Consider the following 25,108-nt stretch of genomic DNA (forward strand, 5'->3'; position numbering starts at 1 on the left):
GGAAACACTCACGCGTAATGCGTAAAAGTCGATAGAATCACTAGCAGTTAGAAATAAGCAGTTTTAGGACACTTCTGGTATAGCTAGAAAGTCGAGACTCGGAAACTAGACCCTAGTATAGTCAATACCCTTGTGAGCACCGAAGTACCCACGGGTTGCGGGTGCATAGGTGTGAACTTGCGTCGGGTTTCGTCGTGGACTTCTATGGATGCCTGAAGGAAAGTTGATGACAGGCAGTCAGTGAAGAGTGTCCGGTGGATCCCAAGGCTGGGATCAAGAAGAGAGGATACCTGCAAGCAGAAGGGACAGAGTCTGGGTCACTAGCCAGTGACCACGTGGAACCAGGAAGGAACAGGGGCGATGTCGGGGGTTTGCAGGTGAAGAGGTGAAGCTTGTCGCAGCAGCCACGGGTACCAGGAGGCGTCGAGGACGACCAGGACCAGGAGGCGAGCTGTTCCACGAAGACTCTTGCTGTCGGCAGCGTCGAAGTCGAACTAGGACTCACCAAGCCTTGGCAAGCGGAACCCACGAAGAATGGAGGACTTGCTTCTGGTGCAGACCAGGAAGGTCTGGGGTGCTTCTCTTTTGCAGAGGAGCGGGAGCCAGTCTGGAGGAGCCAAACCAGCAGTGAAGATTCAAAGGTGTGTTGTCGCAAAGGCCGCTAGCCAACGGGCCAGCAACCGGACAGACGCGGCAAGCAGGAAAATGCAGAAGGGCCCCACGCAGGACTCGTGGAGTGTGGGGGGCTGATCTCCGGTGCAGACGGTGCTTGGGGTTGGGGCTTCTCAATCCCCGGTGCACAACTTCGAGGGTACCTCAGAAGCTGCGCTGGAAGATACTCGCCACTTTTCCCAGGTAGCCGGTCCCACGTCTCTCGTCGCCTCTACGGATCTCAGCTCGGCTGTGGATGTGGATCAGGGTCTGAGAAGTCTGGAAGTCAAGGCTCTGGTCGGGCTCTGCGGTCGGTCCCTCGTAGAACTTCAGCAAAGCAAAGGGTAAGTTTCTTGATGGTGCCTGTTTGCACAGGGTAGCCACTCCTTGGCCACAAGGGAGATTCTTCAGTCTTCTTCTTTCGTCGAATGTCGAAGGTCCAGAGTTTCTGTTCAAGTTGCAGGTTCAGGATAATCTAATCTCCTGGGGCCCAGCTACCACTCTTATACTAATCTGGGGGGCCGTGTTGCCTGTAAGTCACTCCTTATGGGTGAGACCTGGGAGGGGGGTGGTTACACCCCCTTCCCTTTGTCCAGTTTCGCGCCAGGACTGGGGCTGGTGTGCCCCAGCACCGGTTTGAACTGGACTATGCATGGGACACCTTGTGTGCCCCAGGCAGTGTCTCATTCCTTTCAGCCCTCCCTGCCCCAATACACTAAAGTCTGTCTGGGGAGGTGCTAGCACCTCCCCAAGCAGGAAACCTATTGTCCAAGCCTTCCTTGCCGGGATCACTCCCGGCAGCAGGAGGTCAGACTCATGTCTGTGGCAGCAGCATCCATTTTGTGATGCTGAGGCTTTGGTTAGAGTTAAACAGCAAAGTAGGATTTTAACATGTCTCTCCCTCTAGAAGGGGGGAATAATATCCTCATCACCAGAAATGGTATGGGGGTATTATTCCAAAGTGTTAGACACCTTACACGACATGTTTTGATAAAGCCAAACCATAGTTACCATAACCGTTTAAGATTATAAGGCACTTTAAGAGTATATGGTAGGCTATATCATAGAACAGCTATAAGGACATGGTTCCGAAAGCTGCAGACAGGCTCAGCTCATGCTAGAGCACCATCTCACATGTTACCAAGCACTCTGCCTCCAGGATTGTTAAGGCCTGCCATAGGAGTGGCTGATAGGTACACATGTGTCTATTTCAAGGATAGATATAGGTATACTATATCTAAGCAAGGGGTGATTACACGACCTTGCCCCAGCTGAGTGATCAGCCAGTTGTGTCTGATTGGAAGGCCAGGCCAGGGGTGGCATAATACATGCTGCAGCCCCTGGGAGGCCTAGGTTACACCTATGCCCTGGGTACCTAGGGTACACTGTACAGGGTCCAATAAGGTGATCCTTACCAATTGTGTATGTACCTAGGGTACATGGAGTCCATTTTAAAGAGAGAGCAGACAGCCTGAGACCCTGAATGGCAGGATCTCAGGCCAACTAAGTCGAAAAACCAGCTAGACACTAGGCAAAAAGTTGGGGGTAACCATAGTCAGATATCCACCTTCCTACACAACCCCCCCCCCCAAACGAAGGGAGATAAGGCTGTCCTTGACCAGGTAAGCCTATATTGCCTAAGTGGCCATATAAGGAAGAACCAGCACTGGCATGGTTACCCCCTGTCTCATGGTCCACTAAGCAATCCCTCATCCTAAAGGTATCCTAGGGTCTCCACCATAGGGAATCTCTACCTTGGGTGTGTCTTGGCAAAGTAAAAGGCTGGTGTTGAGATGGAGTACTGAAGTGAGTGTCCTCAAAGTGAGGCCTCAGCTTCCTCCAATCATCCTCCACCATGGATGCCTTTCTTTCTTTAACTGAGTTGCACTGTGCTCTCAGGGTCAGCCTCTGGCTACCTAAAGCTGGAGGCTGGGTCCCTTTTGTGGGCTTACTGGAGGGACAGGTCAGGTTTGGGGCCCTAAGGTCCCATGTTTGCCTGTGGCCAACAGAATCCCTCTGGGGGAGGTCCCTAACTACCTGTAAAGGGGATCCCTCAGGAATGTTTTTAACCATCACCTGGCTAGGGCTATTAGCCAGGCAATCCTCATTCTTTTGATGGGGGGGTTCTTGTGGACAGGGGCCCTCTTGGGGTCCACTGGCCTCCCTGACCTCTGCAGCCCTGGGCTGACTGAGGCAGGGTAGAGAGAGGCAGGCTACCTGCACCAGACTGGGTTCCACCTTGGAAGGGGCCACTGACATCAGAGGCTCTGCCAGGCCAGGCCTGGCTACCTCTGGGGCAGTTCCTTCACAAGGGGTGAGGTCAGATCCCTGAGGAGGCTGACCTTTTCCTAATGTCTGGGGAGAGGGAGACTTTTCTTCCTCTCCACTACTCTCTGTTTGTGTGGAGTGATCCATAGTTTCAGGCTTCACTACACCTATGTCAGTCTGAGTATGGACTGAGACCATTACAGTCCTGCCAGCCTTTTCAGGGGGGCACTCAGTTTGTGTTCGAGCTGTGACTGTCACAGCTCTGCCAGTCTCTACAGGGAAGTCTGTCTTTGCCTGGGCTGTGGCTACCACTGCCCTTCCAACCTTTTCAGGGAGGAAATCTACTTGGACAGGGGTTGTGGCTGGCACAACCCCACTACCCTTTTGTGAAAGGCCTACCATTTTAGAATGGGTGTCTTGTTCAACTCCAGCCCAAGCTGAGAGTTCTAAGTCATTCCCCAGTAAGCAGTCCACCGGCAAGGTTGGAGACACTGCCACCCTTTTAGGGCCGGGGACACCTCCCCAGCTGAGACATACCTCTGTCATGGGATGACTGTTCTGTTTGCCATCAATGTTAGTTACCTGGTATCAGAAACCAGGCAAAAGCTGCTCAGAGGGAACTAGCCTATGGGCCACCATAGTGATGCTAGCTCCAGTGCCTCTGTAGGCCTCAGCTTTTCTACCATTGATGTAGGGCTCCTGTCTGTACCTACCCAAAGTGTTGGGACAGGCAGTGAAGTTGGCAAACCCCATGCCACCATCACAGACAAGAGTAGCTGCTGTAGGGGAATTGGCTAAGCCAGGATCCCCCTGTGTTCCCCAAGAAAACCCAACCAAATGTTTGGGGGGCACTCCCACCACCTGGGGGATTACTGTTGACAGTAATAGGTGGTGTGACAGGAGTAGTTGGAGGAACAATTTTGTTTTTAGCCTTTGGGCAACTGCTGTCAGTTTTCCAATGCCCAGGAGTTTTACACTCATGGCAGTAAGGCTTTTTAACTGTGGTAGAGGAGGGAGCTTGGGACCCACCACCCTGTGTGGAGTTTTGGGGCCCTGAGGAAGATTTCTCTTTTGTTTTATCCCCACCCTTCTCTTGAGGCTTGGTGGTATCTTTCTTTTGGTCACCACCCTGATTTTTAGGCCTAATCCTGGTCCTGACCCATTTATCTGCCCTCTTTCCCAATTCTTGGGGAGAGGTCAAATCTGAGTCTACCAGGTGCTGATGGAGAAGCTGGTTCTGACAATTACTAAGGATCTGCTCCTTCATAATCAAGTTGTACAATCCTCTATAGTCCTGCACCTTGCTGCCAGTTAACCAACCTTCCAAAGCCTTAGTGGCACAATCCACAAAATCAGACCATTCCTGTGTCTGTGTCTTCTGGGTGTCTCTGAACAACAACCTATATTGCTCAGTGGTTAAGCCAAACCCATCTATCAGAGCACTCTTCAGGACTTTGTAATTGGTAGCATCCTCATCACTAACTGTGAGGAGCTTGTCTCTACCTTTGTCAGAAAAGGAGAGCCACAAGATAGCTGCCCACTGACTCTGGGGTACCTGCTGTACTTTGCAGGCCCTCTCCAAAGCAGTCATCCACTTGTGGATGTCATCCCCATTCTTGTATGGGGGGACTATCTTGCTTAGGTTTCTATGGTCATAAGACCTATCCCTATCTCTAGGAATGTTGCTGCCACCAGTGGGTTCTGACCCACACAATTTCTGCTCTCTGGCCAGAGCAAGCTTCTCTTTGGCAAGGTCAAGTTCTTCCCTTTCAATCCTCAGTTTGGCTTCCTTCATTCTGGCCTTATGCTCTCTCCTTTGGGGGGGGGGGATTCATCCCCCTGTGGGATGAAGCATTGGAGCTTCTTGAGTGATAGGAGTGGAGGGAGTCCCCTGGGGGAGATCTACCCCTCCTATCTCTCTTTTTAAGATTACTTGGGGGCCTGTAAGGGAAGCTCCCATGCAAGCTCCCATGCAAGCTTAAGTTAGCCTGACTAAGTCTTCTGACTGGGGTCTGGCTACCTCCCTCTTCCTCTGAGGTCTCTTCTAACTCATCTGTATCAGTTAAGTCAGGGGTCTCTTCTGTGGAGGGGAGGCCCTTATCTACAGCTATGGCACCATACTTGGCAGCTCTTTCAGCATCATAGGCCTCCAGAAGCTCCACTAGCTGTCTAAGGGTAGGGTTGGAACCCTGTTTTAATCTCCTGGTAGTACACAGTTGTCTCATCTCCTGGAAAGTGAATGCATCATATCTAGAGGGAATCTGTCAAGGATTCTCCTCTCCTGAGGGAGTATCAGTGTGATCTCCATTCAGGGACATGATTCTAGTGAGGGTGTGGTGTGTGCACCTACCTACACTAGTTGTATCTACTAAACCTCTCTAGTAGTTGGAATCTGAAAGAAACACGTTAGTTAGATTCCTCACCTTAGAATATCCCCAGGCGTCAGACTGGATCCGGAAGATTTTTCGTCAGCAATACCCCTTGCGCGTCGCTAGGCGTCCGTCATCGTGCGCCGGAATGACGTCGTCGGAGTACTTAGACACCGCACTCGCGCGCTGACGTCAGTTCTTCTTTTTTCCGCGCCAGTAAGCGCCGATCCGGGAGAGCTACCCCTTCAGTCGATTTTTGACTAACTTTTTTGACTCTTTTTGGTCATTTCTCGACTCTGGTGCCGGTAGGATGCCTGGTTTCAATGCCTGCGACGACTGTCACCGACTGATGTCGGTGACCGATCATCACCGTCGGTGCCTGTACTGCTTGGGCCTCGACCACGACACGGTGTCGTGCTCCGATTGTATGGCCCTGACCTCGAAAGCTAGGCGGGAGCGGTCCCGCAAGCTTCTCGAGCTTCGCCACTCGGCTCCGCGCCGCTCTCGATCCCGGTCCAGGAGGAGGTCCAAGGATCAGTCGCGGAGCCGCACTCGACATCGTCACTCGTCTGGCTCGAAGTCTTTGGGTAAGTCGAGGCACTCCAAGAAGTCCAAGAGGCGACACCGCTCTTTGGACTCCCCTCACCGGTCGCGCGACTTGGTCGAGGGTCCGGGTGGTTCCACCCCCGCGGCTCCGCAGGAGCCGCAGGCGCCGCGCAAGTCCCCATACCCGACGGTCTCTGGGACTGACGCGACGCCGGCGGAGGTCAGTGCCTTCCTCTCGGCCATGAGGAGCCTGGCCCCGCCGTCGACGCCCGCTGGCGTGCCTTCGGGACCCGCGGACTCGACTGGGCGACCTCGCGTGCCGGCGGCTCCGGCCCCAGCGCCGTTGGAGGCTCCGGCCCCGATGGTCGACCTCGTTACCCCTCCTCTGCCGGCGCCGACACCGATACCACCCCCGACGCCGGCTCCGGTCGACGTCGATCCCCGGTTCAGCCCCTGTCCGGTCCCGACGCCGATGCGGCGCCGCCCGAAGCTGCATCCGACGCCGCTAGAGACACATATTGTCTATCGACCAGCTCCGATCATTCCTCCTGTTTACCAGGAATCGGATGACGGGGGTGAATGGGAGGGGTCTGATGACCCTATGGCCCTTCAGAGCCAACTTGCTCAGGACTGGGTAGATGAACTGGGGGAGGCCAGTGGGTTGGATACCTCACCTGACACTGGATTCATCTCTCCTCCGACTGTGGCTTCGGAGGAGGGTGCAGCTTTTTCTGTGGTGCTGCGCAAGGCGGCCGAAGCCCTTGGGCTTGAGCTGCCTGCCGTGGCTGTGAGGACTAACATCCTCACTGAGGTGCTTCAGTCTGCCGCATGCTCCACTGAGCCTCTGCTGCCATTCAATGAGGCCCTCACTGACGTTCTGCAGGGCACCTGGTCCAAGCCCTCCACAGTCCCTCCTGTGGATAGGAACGTTGCCAGGCGCCACCGCCCTGCTCCGGGCGACCCCAGTTTTCTGTCCCAACACCCCACCCCCGAGAGTCTGGTTATCCAGGCCTCTACCTCCCAATCCTCCTTCCCGTCCGCTCCTCCGGACCGGGATTCCAAGAGACTGGAACAGTTTGGTAAGAAGCTGTTCTCTCAGCTCAGTTTGGGCCTGCGGTCTTTGAACACCGCCTCTCTCTTGGACCGTTATTCCCACTCTCTGTGGGATGCGGTGGAGGACGTGCTGCCACTGTGCCCGGAGGAGGCCCGGGCGCGGCTTTCCTCGGCCCTGGCCGATGGGAGAGATGCAGCGCGCCATGCAATCCGATGTGGACTCTACACTACGGATTCGCTGGGTAGGGCGATTTCTACCACGGTGGCGCTTCGACGTCACGCCTGGCTGCGGTCCACGTCTTTTTCAGGGGATGTCCAGAGCACCCTCATGGACATGCCTTTTGATGGCGCTCGCCTTTTTGGTGACAAAGCGGACAGTGCGCTGGCTCGCTTCAAGGACTCCCTGGCTACGGCCACGTGCTTGGGCCTCTCGGCCCCGCGGCCACAAACTTCCGCTTTTCGCTCCTTTCGTGGCCAAGGAAGGGGCACCTCCTCACGTCCGCCTAGCCACCAGCCGCAGAACCAGCCTGCACGGGGTCGCAGACGTGGTTTCCGCCGAGGCGGTACCGGAGGACGACGCGGTCAGTCCACATCCACCCCGGCAGCATCCGCCTAAAAGCCTTCCTAGTCCGAGCGAGCGGCAGAGTTCACCATCACCTGCTCCACTGGCGTTCCATCACGTCGGACAGGTGGGTGCTGCAAATCGTCCGAAGGGGCTACTCCCTCCCCTTCGAGACGACCCCTCCAGCCATGCCACCGCAGCACCACCGTATCTCGGGGGATCATTTGAATCTTCTACACGAGGAACTTTCGGCCCTCTTGGCCAAGGGGGCCGTGGAGCGCGTTCTGAGACCAGAAGTAGGTCGTGGTTGTTATTCCCACTACTTTCTGGTTCCCAAGAAGGGCAAAGGGGGCCTACGCCCTATCTTGGACCTCCGGAACGTCAATGCCTTCCTCCGGAAGGAACGGTTCAAAATGTTGACTTTGGCTCAGGTTCTAGCTGCCCTAGACCCTGGAGACTGGATGGTAGCGTTGGACTTGCAGGACGCATATTTCCACATCCCCGTCCTGCCGGCCCACCGGCGTTACCTGCGGTTCACGGTGGGTCAGGAGCACTTTCAGTTCACCGTGCTCCCCTTCGGCCTTACCAGTGCCCCTCGGGTGTTCACGAAAGTGATGGCGGTGGTCGCAGCTCATCTGCACAGATCAGGGGTTCCAGTCTTCCCCTATCTCGACGACTGGTTGTTGAAGGCGGGCTCGCCCCAGGCAGTCGTCTCCCACCGCCAGACTACGGCGGATCTCCTGCATTTGCTGGGGTTTTCCATCAACGTGCCGAAGATACACCTGAGCCCCTCTCAGAAGCTCCTCTTCATCGGAGCGGTTCTCGATTCGGCGCAGTTCTGGGTCCATCCACCGGAGCAGCGGGTCCGTGATATACAGGCCCTGATTCCCATCTTTCGGCCTCTATCCTGGGTTTCGGTCAGGCTAGTGTTGCGGCTTCTGGGGCTGATGGCCTCCTGCATCCTACTAGTGCATCACGCCAGGCGGCGCATGCGGGCTCTGCAGTGGGACCTGAAGTTTCAGTGGGCCCAGCATCACGGCAACCTGTCCGACCATGTCTTGATCTCGGAGGGCACTGCACAGCAGTTGCAGTGGTGGCTCACGGACCGCGATTGGGTCACGGGCAAGAGCCTCTCCCTACCGGAGCATGTCGTAGTGACGGATGCGTCCCTCCTGGGATGGGGTGGCCATATGGGAGAGGCGGAGATCAGAGGCCTCTGGTCTCCGGCGGAGTCTCGCCTCCACATCAACTTGTTGGAGCTGCGAGCGATCCGACTTGCACTGAAAGCCTTCCTTCCCTCTGTCCGGGGAAGTGTCGTGCAGGTGTTCACGGACAACACCACCGTCATGTGGTATTGCAACAAACAGGGCGGGGTGGGGTCGTGGACCCTTTGTCAGGAGGCTCTGCGCCTCTGGACATGGCTAGAACACCAGGGCATCACCCTGGTGGTTTAACATCTGGCGGGCTCTCTGAACGCCAGAGCAGACTAACTCAGCTGCCGGTGCATGATGGATCACGAATAGCGCAAGGTCTCTTTCAGCAGTGGGGAGAGCCTGGGTTAGATCTATTCGCCACCGACGAGAACGCGCAATGTCAGCAGTTCTGCGCGTTGGAATTTCCAAGGCGGCACTCGCTCAGCGACGCTTTTCGTCGCGAGTGGAGTTGCGGTCTGTTGTACGCCTTTCCGCCTATACCACTTCTGCCCAGAGTGCTGAAGAATATCAAGCGCGACCGGGCCCAAGTCATCTTGGTGGCTCCGGATTGGGCACGAAGGTACTGGTATCCCGAGCTACTCAGTATGTTGACCGATCCTCCGATACGTCTGCCCCCTCGGGAGGATCTTCTGTCGCAGCAGCAGGGGACGGTCCTCCACCCGTACCTGTCCAGCCTCCACCTCCATGCGTGGAGATTGAGCGGCGGCAGTTGATGCCATTTGACTTTCCTCCTGATGTCTGTGATGTCATTCTGGCAGCCAGGCGTCCCTCCACAAAGACGGTATACGCCTGCCGGTGGAACAAATTTGTGGCATGGTGCACAGCAAAGGCTGTGGATCCCCTTTCCGCCCCTCTTTCTGAGGTTCTCCTCTTTTTCTTTCTTTTGCCCAGCAGGGCTCTGCCCTGGGCACCTTGAAAGGTTATCTTGCTGCTCTCTCTGCCTTCTTACGGCTTCTAGATCAGCCCTCTCTTTTCAAGTCCCCTGTAGTGTCACGCTTTCTTAAAGGCATTACTCACATGTTCCCTCCTGTCCCTTTCGTAATGCCTCAGTGGGACTTGAATCTTGTCTTGACATTACTGATGTGCGCTCCCTTTGAGCCTCTTCACAATTGTCCTCTTCGTCTTCTAACTCTTAAGACTGCTTTCCTGGTAGCCATCACCTCGGCTAGACGGGTGATTGAGCTCCAGGCTCTATCGTCCAAGCCTCCTTTTCTATCTGTTCATCCGGACAAGGTTGCCCTTCGGCCTCGTCCTTCCTTTCTACCGAAAGTGGTGACCCACTTTCATCTTGGGCAATCTGTCACCTTGCTCACCTTCTTTCCGCCTCCGCATCCTTCCAAAGAGGAAGAGCGGCTCCACCGTCTGGACCCAAAACGTGCGCTCTCCTTTTATTTGGACCGCACTAAACAGTTCCGAGTGGACGACCAGCTTTTTGTTGGCTACATGGGTGCAAAGAAGGGAAAAGCTGTGCACAAACGGACCATCTCCCGGTGAGTCGTTTTGTGTATAAAAATCTGTTATTCCTTGGCAAAAAAGGACCCGCATGTTGGGCTGCGCGCCCATTCTACTCGGGCCACAGCGGCTACTACTGCTTTGGGACGGGGAGTCCCTTTGCAGGACATCTGTCAGGCGGCAACGTGGGCTTCGCTGCACACGTTTGCCAGGCATTATTGCCTAGACAGCCAAGTCCGGAGGGATGGCTTCTTTGGCCGTTCTGTCCTCCAGGACTTTCTGGTGTGATCTTGGTTTGCAGACCCACCACCGGGGTTGGTATTGCTTGGGTATCTATTCTAAGATGAGGAATCTAACTAACGTGTTTCTTTCAGATGAACAAGTTACTTACCTTCGGTAACGATGTATCTGTAAGAAACATTCGTTAGTTAGATTCCTCACCGACCCACCCATCCTCCCCGTTCTGCGAACTGACATCTAGGGTTAAGGTAGGCTTTCCTGTTTTCAGTTTCTATTTTTGGTCAATTCTGGTGGGGTTTTTTCAGTGTTTTCAAGTGATTTCAATACCTTAAAAAAACAGTGGCTATCAGTGGTTATACATTTTCGAACCATTAAACACTACAGAAACAGTGTTTTCCGGTGTTTATGGAACGTTTTGCTTTTATTATTGCGTGCTTTCTGCGCTGATAGCGCATGGTATATAGACAGTGTACGTGTAGTGTGTGTGAGGTCAAAATTGATTTTTGCTAATTAAACTTATTGTAGTACACCATACAATACTTCTTCAGTGAGTCCTTAATCATGTGCGCACGCTCTTTCCTTCCCATGTAAGCTTCTGTGAAAAGGCCCTCTCAACATTGGCACTTGAGATGGGCAACGCCAAAACAGCCAGTACACAAAGTGTTAACTCTGGTCACTGACATAGCTTTCCATGCCAATACTGGTCCACTTCAAGATTGTGGTTCTCACGGCAGTTTCTGAAACATCACATACCACAGTGAAGTTTCATTGACTTCAAATGCCATGGTTGGGGAAGGAACATTTCTATGCATCATTGCAAGCAATTTCTCATACATTGTAAAATAAAAGTTCCTGAATTTCTCTTCAACATTGCTTTGCTTACCAAGTGACAAGCACTCTAACATGGAACATTTTGCAGTGCCAAAGTCACTAAAGCTGTCGCGCAGCCTACTCTCATGGAGATTTTTAAACATCTACACCAATTATACTGAACACTTGGCCAGCAAGGGTGTTTTCAGGTTCTAGTTTTTTTATGTCCACTACAGCAGTTATGTTTTCCTGTAAAAATCTAAGAATGCAGTAGAGTGTTCTTTTTTCACATCACTATCAATATGTGACCAAAGAACCTCACATTTCTTGCCTTTGGCATCATCACTGAGCAAAAAGTCTGTAAATGGTTGCCACATGGATAATATAGCATTCATAGCCCCTTGGAGTGAGAACCATCAGCTAAGGGAAATAGTTAGTATGACTCTTTCTTTGATGCCACACAATGCACGAAATTAGAAATATTTGCATTTAGTTCCTGCGCATAAAAAAACTGCACCAGAATGGACTAGAAATTCAATACCATTTCTCATTAACTCTGAAGATTGTAAAGACGCTTTCAGCAAACCATTTAACAAGTGGCAAGGATCTCTTAGAGGGAAGCACTTCAGCTCAGGTATCAATTTTGGTACAAAAGGGGGTGGTGATGGACGGAGCATCAGAACCAATCAAACACTCACACCCAGTCAACAGATCTGGGTTTGATCCATCACCGTTCTTTAGCCCACTCTGCCACCCCAGTTCAGACATGGCCATATGCAAATCAGTCTGACCCTGTGCCTCATGGGAACAGTCCAGCCCGAACTGCCAAGCCATGCCTTTCCTGGACCGGAAACAAGCTTCCTAGGACCGGTTTCTGGCATTTCAGCCGTCTTCAGCCAGGCTTGACTGTTCCCATGAGACACAGGGTCAGACTGATTTGCATATGGCCATGTCTGAACTGGGGTGGCAGAGTGGGCTAAAGAACGGTGATGGATCAAACCTAGATCTGTTGACTGGGTGTGAGTGTTTGATTGGTTCTGATGCTCCATCCATCACCACCCCCTTTTGTACCGCAGGTATCAATTTTGACAGGTTATCACACAACTTTTTCATATACATAGCTGAATTGCTGCAAATACAAATAATATAACTCCAATCTTTGTTGAACTAGGAAAGAACCTTTTTTGTAGAGCATTCCAAGTGACACTTCGTTCCATGTTTTCCAAAAGTCTGGTGTCATGTTTTCACCACTATCCCAGATGCTTGGTGATAGCGCTCATTTCACATATACTTGTCACTATACCTTGCACTGAATGTTTAAAGCCTGAGGTGTTGGAAATTCACCTACTATCAATACTGACTCACTAGAAACTGGGGGCTGATGTATTAAGTATTTTTACCCATTCTCTGTGGGTAAATGTGATGACACATATTAGGAAAGATTCTTATGAAACCAGCCATTTTACCTATCAGTAAAGAATCAAATGCAGCCAAAATATCAAATATGATTTTGATATTTCTTGATTTTCTACAGTTTATAAAATAATTAAACAAGACCTAAAACATGCTTATAAACCATGCATCTTTAGACCAAAGACCACAAAATTGAAAAAAGGCAGAGGAAACAATATTTTAGTGGCATCCCTAATCAAAAAAACTCAAGCAGAATAATGTTAGCCCAGTCTTTCTCACTGGTAGATTGTATAATGATGTTACATTGTATTGGTCCCTTCAGGAAGAAAGAAAAATGACTCTTTCACTCTCTTTTTGCTTTCTTTGATTGGCATTCAGTTTGTGGTTGTGCAGGTGTTTTTTCAGTGTTTATATGTTTTCACTGGTGAGGGCTATTTCTCTTTCAATGGGGTTTTATCAGTTATTATAGGTTTAAACCTAAAACCGGACAGCCTAGGTTAAGGCTATCCCTTTCAGGGCCCTAGAATTTTTTGGCACCAGTGTCGGTCTCTTGCATGGCTCTGCATTCCTGGCGCGGAAGGCTATGTACAAGAACTGACGTCAGCGCGCGAGGGCGGCGTCTAAGTACTCCGACGTCATTCCGCCACACGACGCCGACGACGGACGCGGAGCCGCAGACGCCGCCTAGCGACGTGCAAGGGGTATTGCTGACGAAAAATCTTCCGGATCCAGTCTGACGCCTGGGGATAGTCTAAGGTGAGGAATCTAACTAACTAAAGTTTCTTACAGATACATCGTTACCGAAGGTAAGTAACTTGTTCGTCCGGTGGATCCCAAGGCCGGGATCAAGAAGGAAGGATACCTGCAAGCAGAAGGGACAGAGTCTGGGTCACTAGCCAGTGACCACGTGGAACCAGGAAGGAACAGGGGCGATGTCGGGAGTGTGCAGGTGAAGAGGTGAAGCTTGTCGCAGCAGCCACGGGTACCAGGAGACGTCGAGGGCGACCAGGAGGCGAGCTGTCCCACGAAGGCTCGTGCTGTCGGCGGCGTCGAAGTCGAACTAGGACTCACTAAGCCTTGGCAAGCGGAACCCACGAAGAATGGAGGACTTGCTTCTGGTGCAGACCAGGAAGGTCTGGGGTGCTTCTCGTTTACAGAGGAGCAGGAGCCAGTCTGATGGAGCCAAACCAGCAGTGGAAAATTGAAGGTGTGTCGTCGCAAAGGTTGCTAGCCAACGGGCAAGCAACCGGATAGACGCGGCAAGCAGGAAAATGCAGAAGGGCCCCACGCAGGACTCGTGGAGTGTGGGGGGCTGATCTTCGGTGCAGATGGTGCTTGGGGTTGGGGCTTCTCAATCCCCGGTGCACAACCTCGAGGGTGCCTCAGAAGCTGGGCTGAAAGATACTCGCCACCTTTCCCAGGTAGCCGGTCCCACGTCTCTCGTCGCCTCCACGGATCTCAGCTCGGCTGTGGATGTGGATCAGGGTCGGAGAAGTCTGGAAGTCAAGGCTCTGGTCGGGCTCTGCAGTCGGTCCCTCGTAGAACTTCAGCAAAGCAAAGGGTAGTCTCTTGATGGTGCCTGTTTGCACAGGGTAGCCACTCCTTGGCCACAAGGGAGATTCTTCAGTCTTCTTCTTTCGTCGAATGTCGAAGGTCCAGAGTTTCTGTTCAAGTTGCAGGTTCAGGATAATCTAATCTCCTGGGGCCCAGCTACCACTCTTATCCAAATCTGGGGGGCTGGGTTACCTGCTAGGTCACGCCTTATGGGTGGGACCTGGGAGGGGGGTGGTTACACCCCCTTCCCTTTGTCCAGTTTCGCGCCAGGACTGGGACGGGAGAGCCCTAGGACCGGTTTGAACTGGACTATGCACGGGACACCTTGTGTGCCCCAGGCATGTCTCATTCTTTTCATCCCTCCCTGCCCCAATACACTAAGGCCTGTCTTGGGTGGTGCTCGCACCTCCCAAGGCAGGAAACCTATTGTCCAAGCCTCCCTTGCCGGGATCACTCCCAGCAGCAGGAGGTCAGACTCGTGTCTGTGGCAGCAGCATCCATTTTGTGATGCTGGGGCTCTGGTTAACTTTAACCGGGTAAGTAGGTTACAACATGTCTTCTCCCTCTAGAAGGGAGGGATAATATCCTCATCCCCAGAAATGGGATGGGGGTATTATTCCAAAGTGTTAGACACCTTACACAACATGTTTAGATAAAGCCAAACCATAGTTACCATAACCGTTTAAGATTATAAGGCACTTTAAGAGTATATGGTAGGCTATATCATAGAACAGCTATAAGGATATGGTTCCGAAAGCTGCAGACAGGCTCAGCTCATGGTAGAGCACCATCTCACATGTTGCCAAGCACTCTGCCTCCAGGATTGTTAAGGCCTGCCATAGGAGTGGCTGATAGGTACACATGTGTCTATATGTAAGTTAGGTATAGGAATACTACACCTAAGCAAGGGGTGATTACACAACCTTGCCCCAGCTGAGTGATCAGCCAGTTGTGTCATAATGGAAGGCCAGGCCAGGGGTGGCATAATACATGCTGCAGCCCCTGGTAGGCCTAGGGTACACCTATGCCCTGGGTACCTAAGGTACACTGTACAGGGGCCAATAAGGTGACCCTATCCAAATGGGTTATGCACCTAAAGTACATAGTATCAATTTAGAGAGAGAACAGCAGGGCTGTGGGTCTGATTAGCAGGCCCACAGCCACATCTAAGTCGAAAACCAGTAAAGCAAAAGCAAAAAGTGGGGGTGAACATAGAAAGCAGACCCTACTCTCCTACACTCCCCCTCCCTGGCGTGCCTTCTGGCCCCACAGGCGGGGTAGGGTCTCAGGTCGAGACCCCGCCGGTGGGTTCGCCCTCGGCTACAACCACGCGCCCTGACTCAGACTCCACAGTCGCCGCAACATCTGGACACGGCCCGTCGGGACATCCCACGGTGTCTAGCCCTTCCATAGCTCGGACGCACAGCCTTCCGAGGCTCCCTGCGACCTTGCTGGAGGTGGCAGCGGCACGGTGCACATCACCGCTTCGGCGCACACTCTCCCCGCAGGTTTCCACCTCGGGTAATGTAGAGTCGGTGCCAGTCCGAGTCCGAACGGTCGACACCTATTCGGAGGTCGCCCACGCCGGCTCGACTCTGGCTGCCGAGGTCGCCGGCTCGACTCCCCTGCCGAGGCCTTTTCAAAGGTTGCCAGCGCCGGCTCGACTCCGGCGGCCGAGGTCGCCGGCGCCGGTTCCACTCCAGCAGCCAAGGCCTTTTTGGAGGTTGCCTGCTCGACTCCAGCAGCCGAGGCCTTTTCAGAGGTCGCCGGTTCGACTCCGGCAACCGGGCCTTTTCAGAGGTCGCCGGCACCGGCTCGACTCCTGCAGCCGAGGCCTTTTCGGAGATCCCTACGGGTGTCGCGGCCTTTTCGGAGGTCGACGACGCCGGCTTGACGTCACGCTCTCCGGAGCGCACGTAGATGGGGCATTGGCCTAATCCTTTTGCTGAGTTTCTCTTGCGTCCCCTACTGATATATTGCTGTCCCCACCTCATGGGGCCACAGAGGCTAGTGGGACGTTTCTCAGGGCTGTTTGCAGGGCTGCAGCCATTTTGCATATGCAGCCGCCCTCTGTCTCTAGGCCTTCTGAGCCTTTACAGGACCTTCTCCACCAGGGCGCGGGGAACATAGAGCTGTTGTTGCCGTTTGCGGAGTCAATATTTGACATCCTTCTCGGAACGTGGGCTAGACCCTCTTCAGAGGACCCCGTGAATAATGCTGTAGCACATGGCCATCGGCCTACTCCCGCTGACCCCGCCTGTTTGACCCTCCATCCTGGAGCTGGAGGACTTGTGCTTCGAGCATCCCTCTCTATCACTCCTGTTCTGTTGCACCCTCCCACTCGGGAGTCTCGGTGGTTGGAGTCATGGGGCCGTGATGTGTTTGCATCCGCCAGTTCGGCGCTACGGTCTCTTAACACTTTGTGTGTGTTTGCTCGGGCTACGTTTGACCTTTGGGACGCTGTCGAGCAGCTCCTTCCCTCCTTGCCGGAGTTCGCATGCCGATCTGGCTCGCATCATCAGTGATGGCCATGATATGGCGCATTTTTCAATTCGATCTGCCATGGACACCACGGACTCGGTGGGTCGTGCTATGGCCAGGTCGGTAATCTTGCGCTGCCACGTGTGGTTGCGCGATGGTGTTTTCCCACAGCATGTTCAAGAGCGGCTTAGGGATCTGCCATTTGATGTGATCACTCTTGCTGATTCGGCGGTCCAACAACTCCTGTCTGATTGTCTTCCCAGGTTTGAATCCTCCTGGAGAGTTTTCGAATACGTGACGGTGCCGTCACGTTTCTTTTCTGTTGCCCTTTGTGGGTTACTGAAGTTTTCAGTTGCGTGGCTGTTCAGCCGTGTTTTTTCCTTCTTCTGTTACAGCAGGATGACTGTTGCCTTTTGTTTGAGCCTCTGCCTACGAGCATGTCTCAAGAGGGACCTTTATTTTGTAGGGTGGTGCCTTACCCTATGTGTGGTATTTTTTGGCAATTATATTGCTACTCTTCCTTGCCTAGGAACCTTCCCGCAAGTTGACTCTTCCTACTATTGGAGGATATCACCTCTGGTAAGATCCATGGGCTTTGTTTCTCTCCAGGGATGACGTGTTGGTTGTCTACGGTGAGTCCGTTACACATCCCCGCCTCCATAGGGACGTCCGTTCCCTGAGGTTTGTTTCTTGGTTTTGTCACACCTGTTCATTCCGGGTGTGTTCTTATGCCTCGCTGTGCTCATCTTGCTTGTCTACGGGAGGTCATGCGCCCGGGTGGACATGCGCCCCTGGGGGGCAGGTTCATCTGGCCAGTGCCGGAACGGTATCTTCTGTTTTCTGTGAATACTTGCATATTATGCTCTAGGTCTTTCTAGTGCCTAAGAACTTCTCTGGCAAGTTTTCCGGTTCTTGGGTCCGGTTCATTCGTTCCTGTCCGCATATTTCTTAATTCTCGAGGAATGACTCATCTCAACATTCTCCTACTTGGTGAATGCGGTTGGTCTATAGCGGAGTGTGCTTTTAGGAAACAGGCTTCTGTCTGTGCCTTATCGCCACATTAGGGTTTCTTCAGTTCCCGTTTAAGTTGCAGAATGCATGTCTCTTAGTGTATATATCGTACGTTATACATGCCACAAGGGTGCTCGCATTCTGGGTTCTTTTCTCCCTCGTATTGGGTCTTCTTCTCACACTCTCCTTTCGGGATACAGTCCCCTATGTGTTCCTGGCACTGCCAGTTATCCACTTGCAGCGGCACCTTTTGATACATTTGGCTGTATGCCTACCTCCTGAGCTTGCTCCACAGTAACTCTTCTGTTGTCACATGTCCTACGGGGTACACATTGGCATGTGTTTTGTATTACGCACGCGAGCCTTCTCTTGCGGCTCCTGCCCCGGTCAGTCTTCGGACTGTCCCCTGGTTTCACTTTTTTGTCACCCCATGTGGTGTATGTTCAGGCGGTATGCTCTACCGTTCGCATGTTGTTGGGTCCTTTTGGGCCTTTGTGCATTTTCTATTGCGTTGGCACTGACCTTCATTCATCTCTGTCTGGACCAGAGAGGTCTCACACCATCCCCCGCCAACTTGTGGTGCTTTTGCTGTCCCTTGTCCATGTTCTTTACCGAGTTTCCTGGGTCTAATGTCAGCTGCCCTGGCATTGTGGTTCCCACCGTGTTTGTCAGTTATTGACAAATTTGTTCTCCTTGAACTTGGTGGTTGTTTCGCAGACCCTCCTCCTATAGGGTATGGCTTTGTATCTATTCTAAGTTAAGGAATCTGCGGCTAGATGTCTCTATCAGATGGAAGTTACTTACCTTCGGTAACAATATATATGTTAGAGACACAGTCTAGCCGCAGATTCCTTAACTCCCGCCCATCCTCCCCACTCTGCGAAGGCCTTTTCATATGGTGTCTTTCCGCCTAGCCCCCTCTTCCGGGTGGCCTTGGTCTTCCAGAGGTATGCTTATCTCCTCACTCTGGGGTAGGGTATATTGCTCTGCCTGGGGCCCTTTGAACTCCTGTGTTTGGTTGGTAGTATGTTATCGTACCTTCCTTTATAGCTAGGGGTCTTGCTCTGATTTCGAGCCCTTTGGCTCTCCACTCCATCACTGTTTTCTGGCTGGTTGAAGTCTCTGCTTTCCACTGCCTACTCATGTTGCTTCTCTGGTGTTCTACATGCGTGGGGTTCTTCTGCTTTTAAGTCACTCACACTGCCCATGCCTGTGCTTCTTTCAATGGCAATAGGTTAGATTGGAATTCTCTTGGTGTTCGAGTCCTTCATTCACCGTAAGGTCTGGGTACTGAACTTTCAAGTGGTCGTTCACTTCTAATCACTTGTCTGGCAGCATGTTCCTTCCATATTGTGATTCTTTTCACCTCCCTCCTATGGTAGCAAGCTCTGTCTGACTTGTACTGTCAATTGTGCACCAGCCGTAGCCCTCCCACACTGGGGCACAGTTTAGCGCTTTGTTCGGCCGTTGCTTACAGTGCAGGCTCTGTGAACTCACTCCAGTACTTTCTGGTACTGGGGCTTTCTCAAATCATGTTGAACCTTGTTGTACATAATTTTGCTCTTTTTTAACACACACTGTTCCTATGCTATCGTAGTTTTTTGTCATGGCTCCGCGTTATGGCGCGGAAAAGTTTCCTGTAGAAAACTTATATGGCTCCATTGACGTCACTTCCGTGGGCGACGTCAGGACGGAGCCGAGCGGCGCCGCCTCCCGGCGTGCAGAGGTATTGCTGGGAAAAAGGATTTTCGGGATCCAGTCTGAGGCTTGGGGATAATCTAAATTACGGAATCTGTGGCTAGACTGTGTCTCTACCAGATATATCGTTACCAAAGGTAAGTAACTCTTCCATCTGGTAGAGACTGTCTAGCTGCAGGTTCCTTACAGGCCCACCCATGCCTCCCTGCTGTGCAGACTGTTTTATAAAGGCTAGGGTTACTGCCCTTTTCAGGGCCCTAAATTTGCACACGACTACATCAGTTACTTCGTGGCTCAGTGCTTCTGGCGTGGAAAAAAAGAAAAGTACTGACATCCGCGCACCTGGGTGGCACATATATAGGTACCGCAACGTCATAACAGACAATACCAACGACGTCACGTTGAGCCGAATGGAGCTTCCTGACGGCACTTGCAAGGGGGTATTGCTCAGCAAAAGTTTCCAGATCCAGCCTGACGCCTGGGAAATTCAAAGGTAAGGAATCTGCAGCTAGATAGGCTCTACCAGCTAATGCGTGCCCGAAGGTAAGTAACTTGTTCTTTAGGTAAATGATGTCTTGGTTTAATGAGCTTTTCAAAAATGCTCCAGAAAATGAGATGCAATAAATTATACCTTTCCAAACGCAGGATTAAAAAGAAAGAAAATGAGAAAGATGATGAAAAAGATATCAAAGAAGAGGAGCGAGAGCCCAGAGAGAAGAGATGTTTTACTTGTGGAGATGTTGGACATGTACGGAGAGATTGCCCTGAACACAAACAAGTTAGACAGAGGAATAATGGCAGTATATTAGGTAACATTTTACTGTCTTTTTGTGTATGTTTAGCACATTGGCTAATTAAAATCGACACTATGCTAATGCTTGAATTATCTGTAATATTCACCTACTGATTCCTCGGATTCTTGACCTATTTCTCATCTTTGAGTTGAGTCGCTTTCCAGCAGACAGGCATCCCGTAGCCTCTTTTCTTTTGAAATAAGCTAAACCATGGCCATCATTCCATGCTCCAGGTATCTCAGAGGGGAGCTACTAGTGCCAGAATTTACAATATAGGCTAGTACCACCCCTTGAGAGAATGTCGATTACAAGTTGTTTCCTCCTGATTGGGGAATATAATTGATATAAAGGAATTCCTGTTCCAGTACCTTGTTTTTCTTCCTTGTTGCTGGAAATAGGAAGGTCAAATCCACAATGTTGTGGGGACTTTTTTTTCTTGGCTGGGGATGGCTTTGAGCGGGACCAGGTTTTGCTTCTTTTTAGGTCTCGTCTAGCGACGCAGCACGAAGCGCTGTCGCTAGCGAGATCTATTGTTACCGACTTGCTTCGGAAGGGAGACAGGAGATGTGCACGCGCAGGACAGACTGCAAATGTGAACGCACCGGTGAACACGCACGTACAGACACGTGCGATGTGCACATCTCCTGTCCCCCTTCCGTCCACGCAAGCCAGTTGCATGCAGTAACTGCACCAACAAAAACACACACACGCACCAGCCGCCCCCAGCCAGTGCACGCATACTCGTCTCCCTCAACACGCGCATGGCGTGCTTTTGCTTTCCCTCCCTCCGGCGTTTCAGCCCACGGTCCGCCTTCTCCATGTCTTCTCTCCAAATGATGCCCAAGATGCGTGTGCTGTGGCTCCTCTGGGCCCTGTGGGCCCTTGGCTGGGCCGGCATGTACTCCCGGGAAGAACCGCTGGTCATCTTGGACTCCGACTCGGCCTGCTCTCACCTGCTCAACTCCAGCAGCGCCTGCTTCGCCGAGTCCTACGCGTCCTGGTGCAGACACTGCCAGAAATGTGCTCCCATCTGGAAGAAGCTCACCTTGGACGTACAGGGTAAGAGATCACCCCCCCCCCCCCCCCCCCCCCCCCCCGTTTTAAACTTTATGCATGGGCTTCTACTTTGTACCCCTCAGTTTCAGCACCCTGCTGCCATGATCTGGTTACATAATTAACCACGCTCCTCGCGACCTGTCACAGACGTAATGCATCATTTCCTGGCACTGCAATGGTGGCTCAGCTTTACAGTGCACTCAAATGAATTGCGCAGCCTCCGGAAGCGGCAGCAATGGTGTTGAAAAAAAAAAAAGTTTCCAGCTTCCTTGTCACATCGTCATGAAAGTGCCAACGCGGGTGAGGGGGGATGGCAATTTTTATATTCCAACACATAAAAGCAAAATCCTTGTCGATCTTAAATTAGGCCGCAAACGAGACTCAACGTTATCAAACAAACATATTAATCTTAATTTTATGTGACAGGCCTAATACAAAAACACTGGTGTACACAATGAGTTGACTCAAGTCCACATGTTCATACAACACTTTCTTGAAACGCCCATTGTGGACCTATAGAGGGACAAAATCTACAAAGCCACTCTCGTGGGCAGTGCCATGTGCTGCGGGTCACTGAATTATCCTGCTCCATAACATACATTGCAAGATATTCCTGAATAGTAACGGAAGGAGAATCCTTGCTCAATATGTTCAGAATAAAATCAAGCATTTGCAATGCAATAGGTCTCGCATTTATGCAAGTTTGAGCTATTGGCATCGTAAATAACAATGCCTTTTATTTTTGTTTTTAAAACATAAATAAAAGGCATTTTCATTTACAATGCCAATAGCTTAAACGCACGTAAATGCGAGACCTATTGCATTGCAACTGCTTGGTTTTTTTTTGTACTTAAGCTTTGGGTGGACCTTTTTCTGCTTCCTCCCATGCTGAATTATAAGGGCATGGACTAGGCACAGCAGCTGCATGCAGACCCCACAGCTCCTCTCAAGTCTACTGCATCTCAGAGCCTGGAATTATCGTGGCAGGAGATTTTGGACCCGATAATTTCAGGGTTGAAGACACCAAAACTTGTGGTTGCCCATAGCAGTATCCTCTCTAGGCATACCTCTTTAGGAAACTCATAATTAAGGTGTTAAATAAAGTAAGTATCTGAAAGAGCCCCGTTAGTGATAGATTCCTTACCTTAGAATATCCCCAGGCGTCAGACTGGATCCTGAAAGTTTTTTCGTTAGCAGTACCCCTGCACGTCGGTAGGTGGGGTCGTGCGGCTCCACGTCCGTCGCTGGCGTCGTATGCACCGAGATGATGTCACGGAGACTACTTAGGCGCCACCCATGCGCGCTGACGTCCGTTCTTCCTTTTTCCGCTCCATTAAGCGCAGATCCGGTTAGAGCACGTACCTCAGTCACTTTTTGACTATCCTTTTGAGACTTTTTGTCTTGTGGGGCCTGCCGTCGCAACATGTCTGTGGTGGACCCCCACGACGTCTGTCTCTACTGCCTGGAGAGCGACCACGACTCCCGGGCCTGTTTGGACTGTTTGGCCATTGCCCCGAAGGCCCTGCGGGAGCGGCGCCGGAAGCTGTTTGAAGTCCGACACTCGTCCCCGGTCCAGGGGCCGCTACAGAGAACGCTCACGGGGCCATCATCACCATCGTTCCTCGGGCACCAAGTCTTGACCCTCGGATTTGGGTAAGAGACAGCACAAAAAGAAGTCGAAGAAGCGTTGTCGCTCTCCGACGTCCCCCCGTCGGTCCCCGGATGCGGACGAGGGGGACAGGGGTTCTGCCCCTGCGTCTCCTTCTTAGTCTGGGTTTCCCGCGGCCTACCCACCTTACCTAGGTCCGTCGGCGACTCCCGCTCAGGTGCGCGAATTTCTTGCCACCTTGGACCGCCTGTTTCGGCCTCGGGCTCCCGCTGTTGTTCCCTCTGGCCCCGCCGTCCAGTGTCAGGATCCTGTCGGTGCCACAGGATCCTGCTATGCTGGCTCCGGCCACGCGCCCCAAGGTCCCGCACTGCCGGCTCCGGCCCCAGCGCCACACTCGGCTCCGCCTCCGGCACCACAGTGGGTGCCATTGGTTCCTCACCTGCCCCGGTTCTCGGACAATTTTGTCCCTGCCTGGGGTCCGCAATGGGACACGGCACCGGTTCGGCCCCATCAGGCGCCATTCCCGGTGCAGTTTGTTCCTTCCCCGGTCCCTGCCCTGCTGCCACAGCCTATCTCACATACGGCGGAGGATGACTGGGAAGGGGTCCAAGGACCCTCTTGCTCGTCAGTGTCACTCCGAGCAGGACTGGGCGGACGAGTTAGAGAAGGCCGGCGGCCTCGATCTCTCCTCTGACCCGGGGTTTGCCTCTCCTCCACCTACCATGGAGGAGGACGCTTTGTATACGATGGTGCTTAGTCAGGCCGCTGAGGTCCTCCACCTTGATCTCCCTACTGTGGCCCTAAAGACTAATCTCCTCACTGAGGTGCTCCAGACGGCATCCACTTCGTCGGAGCCCCTGCTGCCGTTTAACGACACCCTTACTGACGTCTCACTGGGCACTTGGTCGAGGCCTGCCATGGGGGCCCCGGTGGATAAGAATGTCGCCAGGCGTCACGCCGTGTGACCTGCCTTTCTGACCACTCATCCTACGCCTGAAAGCCTGGTCATCCAAGCTTCAACGTCCCAGAGTGCCTTTCCCACGGCTCCGCCGGATAAGGACTCTAAGAAGCTGGAGCAGTACGGCAAACAGCTGTTCTCTCGGCCAGCTTAGGGCTGCGGTCAGTGAACACCGCTTGCCCATTGGGTCGCTATTCCCACGCGGTGTATGATGTCGTTGCACAGGTGTCCTGAGGAGGCCCAAGCTGTGCTGTCTCAGGCTGTTGCCGAGGGTAAGGATGCGGCTAAGTTTGGCATTCGGTGTGGTTTGGACACCGCGGACTCCCTAGGTAGAGCCATCTCTGGTTGCGATCTACCGGGTTCTCGCCAGATGTTCAAAGATCACTCATGGATATGCCATTTGATGGCACCTTTCTGTTTGGCGATAAGGCCGACAGGGCGCTGGAGCGTTTTAAGGACTCGCGAGCTACGGCCAAGTCCTTGGGTCTTTCCACGAAGAGCCCTGCCACTCCTGGATTTCGTTCCTTTTGTGGCCAAGTCAGGGGCGCCCAGGCATGTTCCTTCAGCAAGCCTGTGCAGAGCCAGCCTCAGCGCGGCCGCGGTTTCCTCAGGGGCAGGTCTGGGAATCAGCGTAGGGTTCAGTCCACCTCCGCCTCCGCTGCTTCTAGTGCCAAACCTTCCTAGTCCGAGCTTTGTGGAGCACCCCAAGACGGATCCGCCTTCACCTCCCCCACTGGCACGCTATCACGTCGGACAAGTGGGTGTTGCAGATCATCCGCAAGGGTTACTCCCTTCCCTTTCAGTCCACCCCTCCAGCCATACCACCGCTTGTCGGGGGACCACTTGGCGACTCTCCAGCAGGAAGTTACGACCCTCTTGGCCAAAGGGGCCATCGAGTGCGTTCCTGGGCCAGAAGTAGGGAGTGGTTGTTATTCCCACTACTTCCTGGTCCCCAAGAAGGACAAAGTGGGTCTGCATCCCATCTTGGACCTCCGGAACGTCAACCGCTTCCTCCGGAAGGAGAAGATCAAAATGCTGACACTGGCTCAGGTCTTGGCTGCCCTCGAACCTGGAGACTGAATGGTAGCGTTGGACTTGCAGGAAGCTTATTTTCACATCCCTGTCCTGCCGGTCCACCGGCGTTACCTGCGGTTCACGGTAGGTCCGGGGCATTTTTAGTTTGCCGTGCTCTCCTTCGGCCTTACCAGCACCCCTCTGGTGTTCACGAAAATGATAGCGGTGGTCGCAGCTCATCTGCGCCGGTCAGGGGTGCCAGTCTTCCCCTACCTCGAGGACTGGTTGTTGAAGGTGGGCTCGACCCAGGCAGTCGTCTCCCACCTCCAGACTACAGCCGACCTCCTGCATTTGC

At 52.7% G+C, this 25,108-nt stretch overlaps 1 protein-coding gene across 2 annotated transcripts in view; it reads left to right on the forward strand.

The window, feature by feature from the left end:
• The window catches only part of TUT4 (terminal uridylyl transferase 4), a 1,269,543-nt gene that overhangs the window by 1,064,922 nt on the left and 179,513 nt on the right, over nucleotides 1-25,108 (forward strand). For both annotated transcript variants that reach the window (XM_085602613.1, XM_085602614.1), the window contains exon 27: nucleotides 19,968-20,131. In XM_085602613.1, the coding sequence (XP_085458739.1) occupies nucleotides 19,968-20,131 (164 nt within the window). The remainder of the gene's footprint in view (nucleotides 1-19,967; nucleotides 20,132-25,108) is intronic.

This window comes from Triturus cristatus, chromosome 4_2 (assembly GCF_964204655.1).
Source record: "Triturus cristatus chromosome 4_2, aTriCri1.1, whole genome shotgun sequence".
Classification (NCBI taxonomy): Eukaryota; Metazoa; Chordata; class Amphibia; order Caudata; family Salamandridae; genus Triturus; species Triturus cristatus.